The sequence below is a fragment of the Topomyia yanbarensis genome, chromosome 3, assembly GCF_030247195.1.
Source record: "Topomyia yanbarensis strain Yona2022 chromosome 3, ASM3024719v1, whole genome shotgun sequence".
NCBI classification, from domain to species: Eukaryota; Metazoa; Arthropoda; class Insecta; order Diptera; family Culicidae; genus Topomyia; species Topomyia yanbarensis.
In genome coordinates, this window is record NC_080672.1 from 271,953,958 (window position 1) to 271,962,530 (window position 8,573).

The 8,573-nt window shown below is 36.0% G+C and overlaps 1 protein-coding gene across 2 annotated transcripts; it reads left to right on the plus strand.

Moving 5' to 3' along the window:
* Positions 1-6,973: 6,973 nt before the first annotated feature.
* On the plus strand, positions 6,974-8,573 carry LOC131689612 (thymidylate kinase). Of its 2 annotated transcripts, none has more exons than XM_058974824.1 (2): positions 6,974-7,178; positions 7,955-8,573. In XM_058974824.1, the coding sequence occupies exons 1-2, from the start codon at positions 7,031-7,033 to the stop codon at positions 8,500-8,502; spliced, it is 696 nt and encodes a 231-aa protein (XP_058830807.1). In that variant the 5' UTR covers positions 6,974-7,030; the 3' UTR covers positions 8,503-8,573. The 2 variants fall into 2 exon arrangements, with proteins under 2 accessions (XP_058830807.1, XP_058830808.1); XM_058974825.1 differs by lacking the exon at positions 6,974-7,178 and adding an exon at positions 7,201-7,610.

Consider the following 8,573-nt stretch of genomic DNA (forward strand, 5'->3'; position numbering starts at 1 on the left):
AAATCGAACTACTCCAAATATTTTTTCGCATGCATGTCATCAAAAAATTGAATGAAAGTTGCTCGAACAGCAAGTCGATAGTTTTTTGGTTTTAGGTAGACCATCAGTTCAAAGGAATTTGTTTTTATATACTTCGTGATGAAATTGATGCAAACGAATATTATTTTAATTGGTTTATTTAAGAACTATTGGCTATTATAATTAACTTTTGAAAACATCTCTAAATAGTATCTAATGGCTGCTTTTCGGTGAGTTTGTATTTAAAAAAATCCCCTTAAGTAGGACTCACATATTATCGTAGCCTAGATTTTACAAATTCGTATCCATAAACACAAATCAAATGCTTAAAACTTGCTACCGTACTATAAAAAGATGGTTTTTGCATTTCAAATTTTGCTTAGTATAGTTGTCAATCATAATGAATCGAGTCGCGACACTGCACTTTGTAGCTTTAGCATAATTTATGTTACTGAATGAAGTCAGCTGCTGACTGGCCTTTAGCTATTCATTTGAATGCGATTCTATTAAATTTATTAAAGTTAAATCCCATGCTACACTTATTTGTTGTCGATTATTAATCAAATGTAAGATATATCTAAGGCAATCAAACGAAATAAAATAGTAACAATTTTTTAAATAAGATTATAATGAATTTGAAACAAATTCAAAACTCCTTTTATAATTTCCTCTATTTTTACGTTTGACAGATGGGTTCTTTTCAAATGTTTGGCTAGATATGGTATACAAATACAACATTTTTAGTTCAAATCTGTTTAAATAGTAAATAGTCTAAGGTGATACCCGGTTCCGTTGCTCCCTTCAGTATAGTTCGTTTGTTCTCCTCTTAGGATATTACGGAAAGAAGTTACGGAAGTTTGCGGCATCCGATTTGCTCTATTTTTTTGAGATGCGTGGTATTAGAAGAATCCTGATGGACGGCTTTGAACAAAGAGCAACAATATTGATCACAATATATACGCGAACGGAGGTCTTAGTGGAATGTACGTAATGTTTCAAAGGTTTTCTTCCATTTAACTCTACTATTAAACATAGTGGAATTGAATGGAAGAAAACCTTTGAAACATTAATATTGATCAATGATACTCCATATAATTATCACAGATCCTAGCTGTCGAAATCGTACAAGGATATATCTTCACATTCAACGAGAATTTAAAAAGATGCTACCCGTAGGATGCATCCAGTCAGTCGAGATTTAGCGTAGTTTGGATTTACTTCATTTCCAACCAAGTATTTTTTTGAAGATTACTCTTGGTAATAAGAGACGGCAATTCATAGGTACACCTAAAACTATATGTCTGCGCGATGATGTCGTATTTGATACCATCGTATATATAAGAAAAACATCCGTCTTCTCAAGCTTAAATAAATCCAGGACATTGTCGTTTGGAAGTTGATTAATATATAGGAACTCAACGGTTTGTTACTTTTTCTGTAAAAATGGACAAATTGATACGAGCCGCTGATATTTGAAAATTGCTGTTCGATTGGATCAATACTACGTTTTAGTCACATTCGTTTCGGAGAACCTATTACGCCAAGCTCTTTGAATAGAGGAAATATGCTAGCGGAGCATGTCTGCTTCCATTCACGAACAATAGATACAAAGTTGGCCACATCTAGCGAGTCATAGCTGTAGGTATAATTTGTTCACTGGTCTACCAACTTCTTCGGCCAGGGTTTCATTGGTTTCGAATTCATCGGAGCTTTTCAAAGTCAAGAACTTATATCTCGTTGGTGCAGGAGACGCCAGTTGCTAAAGGTTTATTCAAAATGGTCTCCACGGGAATGCGCTGTTTTCAAATATCCAATCAAATCATGTTTGGAAATCCGGACGTCTTGTATAGTGTGTAATTTTACTAAATTTTGGATTGTCTTTGAACATTATTAGTTTCTTGTTCGAGGGACATGTGCAATTTCTTTTTCTCACTATTATCACCGAACATGCCATGATCTTTTACTTTTACTTTACGAACATCAGGATCACTTTGAGCTATGCGGAGGCATGGGAGCTATACTTCTTAAATCCCTCTCCTCGCGACAGTGAATCGGAATATATTGGGTTAAATATATATGGCATATGGCACGTTCCGTATGTAGCGGCGGCAACAGTCCAGCCGGCGCGGTCATCGGGATAGAACCAAATCCGATCGCATATCGGTTCCTCATGTGGCATGTGGCATATCCTGCAACTCATTGATGTAGGCACCAATTAACAGAGAATTGGCATCCGATGAACGCTGTCCTATTCTAAAATGATTAACCAGATCGTGAAACTGACCGTGTACAAACCTTTGCCAAACATTTTACCTCTTGTCTTTTTGACACCTTATCCAATACTTCGTTCGCCTCGTCTTTCACAGTTGTTTGCTTTTTGCAATTCCAAGACCGTCGCGGATGATTTCCTGTATGCTCTCAAGACACCCATGCCAGTGATATTGTCCGAAAATGGGCACAAATAAATCGTTTGAACTGGATGTATTTTTCCAGTTAACACTATTAACAATATTTGTTATTTTTCTTGACCTGAAAAACAGCTTACACTACCAGGTTATCGTTAACACTAATAAAATTACAAATATTTTTTTGCTCTCGTGAACGGATGTGGTTTTAGTAAATGCTGTTACTAGTAAAAAGAAAAAAACTAAGAAAAACTTCTCCCAATCGCATTGCGCGCATCAAATGATTGTCATTTGGTTCAGCCCGAGCACTGAAAACAGATGAAATACGAATGATGAACTGCTGTGATTTGGAATGATGATTATCAACGCCATCGTTTACTTTTTCGAGTGCAATCAATTCCTTTACAGTTATGTTTATCATTTGAAAATCGACAACCTGTTCATTCCAATTCAAATATGAAGTCATTCGATCTTGAATTCACTTTTTTTTAAATGATTGCCATTCGAAATCGTCAACATCGAGTTTTTAGGCCGTTCATATGATAAATCATACGCTATATTGCAATCATTTTTGTTCAGTGCAAGTAACCACGACGCTTCAAATGATGTAAAGTTAACAGTCTTAAATGAGTCGTTCGTAGAATGCGATAAAATGCTTCATTGCTGTAAATGCAACACTAATGCTTTTATAAAGTGGAAAAGGGCGATTAAGCGACTGATGTAAGAGCTGTCAAAGAAAGCATTTATTTTACATTAGTAACGCTCTTATAAAGCTTTAGTCTGCTAAAAGCATTACTAGATGCTGCAATAATGTTTGTTTCGTTTTGACAGCTCGATGTTATATAACACAACATAAAGCTGATATAATGTCAAAATTAAAATGGTTAAAAAATGGAAAAATGAACGTTTTCTCATTTTCCACTTCTTATTTGTCAGATACAACATTAACATCACCACAAAATTTCAATTCCTTCAGATTTTTAAATTATTTTTATTGGATCCGAACCATGATCATCTGACATCAGCTTCATACGAGGTAGGCCGTTAGCACTCTTATCTGTGGAGGATAGTTCCCGACGGAATGATATTTGCAATATATGAATAACGTTTTACATTATATAGCCTTTGTTAATGCAATGACACGTCGGTATAGAAGGAGAGGTGAGTAGGTTAGTATTTATCGTGTGGCTCTCGGATCGCGAAATATAAAAATCAACAAACGAAGCAGAGATCAGTTTTTAGTAGATTCCGAAACATGGTTAGTATTGACATCTTTTAACGAGAGCGCATCGTCTGCTAATCGTATTTTACAACAAATTGTGCAGATGAAATAATGAGCATTTAGTGGTTTCTCTATGATATGCTTCATCTGAGTTGGCAATTATAGGAATGCACACTCGTGTTGTTTAATTTCATGTATTCCTAAACGGAAATAGGATTGGTCAAAAGCTATAGGCGGTACAGTGCTCCGATCTTTTGCCCCATTCGTAGAAAATTGTCCGTTTGCCACACTACTCTCCATGTTGTTTCAGGTTGATATTTTTTTTGATTAGAACATTTTCTTCATAAACGTCAAATTATTTTAATGTTTCATAACTTTTAGTTCGTGCATTATATGCTTTTCAAGTGTAGCACAGTAGAGCGTCAAAGCATTTGTAAATGCAATGCGATCAAACATTAAACCGTTGCTCTAAAGGTGTGTCTAATGCCTGTTACATTGCTCATAAGAGGCAATGTCTTGAAACATTTGGGATGTTGTGTTATGGTAGCACTGCTGTAAGAAAGTAGTTTTAGAGCAAATGAACATTATCGATGTTAAAATAATGCTTCAATATAATGCATGTGGTTATTTGGGTAGCGCTCCCTCTAGTAGTTATAATCTCTTTTATGTGCATACATAGTTTATACAGTTGACACATAAAAGGTATGCGTGCGCGTGATAACAATAGCATTTCTTCTTCATATGAATTTTAAGCGGTTTGAAGCAAATAGAATTAACGTTTGGATTTTTTCAGTGTAGGCACCGGCTCGCTTGTTTACTTTGAGAAAAACTGAAATCTGAAGTAAAAATTCAAACGCACAAATGAGAGTTTCCAAACATTTTTCTGCGGTCATATGCACTTTGGCAGAAAATTTAAAGTTTTGTTAGTAAACGATTAAAGTTTCGCGACTGTTTTTACAGTGGTGTGTGAATAAAGTGCATTTGAAAAAGTGCAATGAAAACGAGAAGAAGAAAAATAAGTGTTTCGAAAAGAAGCCCCAAGTGAAGAGGGGTGATATTTTCGCACAAAATAGGAGCTACAGATGGCATTCCGTCATAAACTCGGATTGATTTTATATGAAAAAGTTCTAACTTCCTTAAGTAGCAGTTTCGTGGCACACCAGCAAGGTTAGTGTGTTGAAAAACGTATTTTTATATTTGCTCATGTCAGATACATGGTTAGGCAAGAGAGAGGGGTGTGTGCGGCGTAGCAGCTATGTTGAGGCTCGCATGTAAAATGTCCTTAAACTTTACCGTTTTCGAGAAAAAACTAGCAATGCATTTTTTTGTTTCTCAGTGTATATGTAAGATTTTTCATACACTGAAAAAACTAAACACGTTAACATCAGAGACTATAATTGAGACGGCTGACTCACGAGATTCCTATGGCTCAAGAGGTGCTAACTCATGTAATGCTAGAGCTGCCTCGAAATGTCAGACAATGCGTTGATAATCGAGGATGCTTTACTTTTGTTTGGTGCGTGCTATTTTTTCGTGACAAGTACATGGATACCGGTTGTTTATTTGCAATGGCAGGAAAATTCTTCTGTGTTGTATACTTGAAAGCAGCTATTATACAAGTTGCGATAGTTCACATATTAAAAGTTCTGATAATGCAATTGTGTGGCCCGAAATATCTATGAGACGTTTCCAATTTTAAAAGTTGTTCTTTGAAGCATTGACGAAAGTTTCATCGCTGTTTGAATTGTAGAGATAGTCTTTTGTGGTACCTACCCTAGGGGCAGATCACTTGCGATGCATTTTTAAAAATCAGCTAAATTAAATGCATTTCTTTCCATCAAAATAGAAATTCGCAATGTATTTTGCGTTGCGTGCAATGCATTTTGCGTTGCGTGTAAGGCGTCAAAACCCCTACAAAAAACTAGCCCTACATTCAACAAAACGTCAAAGTGAACGTTTGTTAAACAAACTTTTCTGCGAGGGAGTGCAAAGTTGATGCAAAAATGGAAATTAAATGCATTTCTCGACAAACATATGATTACGGACTAAAAGCCAACTGTCAAAATTCTCTTTGAAAGGAAGGTGTGCAGAAAGTGAAGCCAAAAATAGTTCGAGTAAAACTAGAATCCAACATTGCTGCAGAGGTATCAGATATGGATTCCAATTGTGCTCGATAGGTAGGCTTTTTTTGGCTTCACTCTTTGCGCAACTGTTCTCTATAGACTGTGGGTAGTCTCGATTAGTTTCTGTTAACATTACAGATACTTTATATAACAGACTTGCGGAGACAAAAACAGTAAAACTAGCCCATGAATGCAAACTGGCATCACGGAAGCTCCCATAAGCTTTACATGGGCTTCCTCTTGTACTTCCCCTCTCAAAACTCTCATGCTCGTTTGGCTGCACTTTTTAACAGTCCGCTTGGCTGCAATTTTTGACACTGCGCTAGTCTGTGTATAAAGTGTGTGTAGTTCGAACCATTATTCAGCTAAATTGTTTATTGGGTCAATAATATGGCAATCAAGGATAGTTTTATTTATGGCCATCAGCATTCAATGGAAAAATATGTCATGTACACGTGAAATTAGTTTGAAGATAATTTAAAACACTATATGAAATGCGTTTTAATGGATTTACATGTGAATTTCAAAGGAAAATCGTTTGTTTTATTTTTTAACATGAAAACGCACATGAACACGGTCAAACCATTCGGAATTTGATTCGGAATCCTGAATGGAATCAGTATGAATTCCAAATCAAATGCAACAACCGATTCTGAGTCGGAATCGGCTGTTGCATTTGATTTGGAATTCATACTGACTCCATTCAGAAATCCAAACCGGTTCCGGAATGAGTTTAACTACACTCAAAAAAAAGTAAACGTTATGCCTATTGATTTTACACATAGATTTTTGCAATTAACGGTGGCATATAGACACTATTTGCTGGCACATAACCCTCATGTGTGTATTTACAAGAAATATTAATCTTACATTCACATTTCATAACTATTAGGCACATAAAACCCCATTCTATAACAATATGCACATATAACTTATGTGTGTGCATACACAGTTTATACAGTTGACACATAGAAGGTATATGTGCGCATGATAACAATAGAATTTCTTCTTCATATGAATTTTAAGCGGTTTGAAGCAAATAGAATTAACGTTTGGATTTTTTTCAGTGTAGGAAAGTGATGTTTAATTTCATTTGTTTTATCGTGTGGATTATTTTCAGTGTATTTTCGAAATTCAGTGCTCTGAACTCAAAATATGAGTAGTTTTGAATGAGTGTGTAAAGATTACAAATTTTCAACAAAATGGTCTGACAGCACTGTGTTTAAAATTTTTGTTTATAAAATTTGCGCCAAAATTTTTTCATGAGAATCTTACAGCAAAATATTTTTTTCCGAATTTCGTTAAGCAGAAATAAAAGTTATAAAATGAGCGAGAATCAAAAACGAGGAGCCCTAGTCGTTTTAGAAGGTTGTGATCGAGCAGGAAAAACAACGCAGTGTAAGAAGATTGGTAAGATGATACAGCATAATATTAGGTGTAGGTTGGCTAATCATGAATAAAATTGAAATTTTTGCATTGAATTGCAATAAGATTATCCTACTTTTGATCCCAGCTAGAGCTATAATTTCTGTGTTGAACCGTCTTAAGTTATTCTGAAATGGAAAATTTTGTTCCGCACGATATTCAGTCTTAAGCGCACACTGCATCTTACTGTGCACTAGACGGGACAAGATTGGGATCCGCCTGTGCCACGTTTTGGATACGAACAGAATCCTTGTCCTGACTTATGGTAAAACCAATAGGTTACCGTGCGATTAATTAATGAATTACAAATTACAATAAAAGGCGAGTGGAACAATTCTCATCAGGCAACGGGTATAACACTTCCGATGAGAAATGGAATGCATTCAGCAAATCAAAAACAGCTAGTTTTATTTGAAGGTACTTTAACTCAGTTTTAAGTTTTTACTAACGCATTTGCTTTAACTCTGCGGTCCTTCGTTCTTGGAACCAAAAACATGTTCACTGCAGTCACTGGAAATCGGCTTAGAACTCGCTGGACAGTCAATAATACTCGTTTTTGTCATTGTCAAGTATTTGATTTGTATTTGTATGTTTATTTGTGACGATAGCGTGTTAGCGTATTTGCCTTATATCAGAAATAGTAGTGCGATGTAGTGTGCTAACGCCTTAAGACATGAGATCTGCCTCTAACCCATTGTTGAAATTTTAATTTCATAACTTAATATTCGTTACACCTTTTACAATTTACAACACGTTTAAAGTGGATCTTCTCGCAAGTGCCGGACACAAAGCGCGGTTCATGAACTTCCCTGATCGTTCAACGCACTGTGGTGCGCTTATTAATTCTTTTCTAACAAAGAAAGAAAATTTCAACGATGAATGCATACATCTTCTATTCACGTTTAATCGCTGGGAAGCCAAAGAAAAGATGGAACAGCTACTTCGGGATGGCACTTCATTGATCGTGGATAGATACTCCTACTCCGGTGTGGCATTCAGCGCAGCTAAAGGCCTTAACGTTGAATGGTGTAAAGCACCCGAGGCCGGCCTACTAAAACCAGATCTTGTACTGCTCTTAACCCTTACTACGGAAGCTATGGCCAAGCGTGGAGGGTTCGGTGACGAACGCTACGAAGTGCCGGAATTGCAGCAGAAGGTAATGGAACAATTTCTTAACATGAAGGACGATAGATACTGGCATGTTGTTGATGCAGACAAGAATCAGGAGCAGCTAGCTGCTGAGTTGGGTGAGCTAGTTTTTAACACAATTGAATCATGTGGGCATAAACCTTTAGATACTCTATGGTGATATAGGTAAATTATGTAAATAATCGAGCAATTATTATAATGTAAATAAACTGAATGTTAGTATTTTTGTGA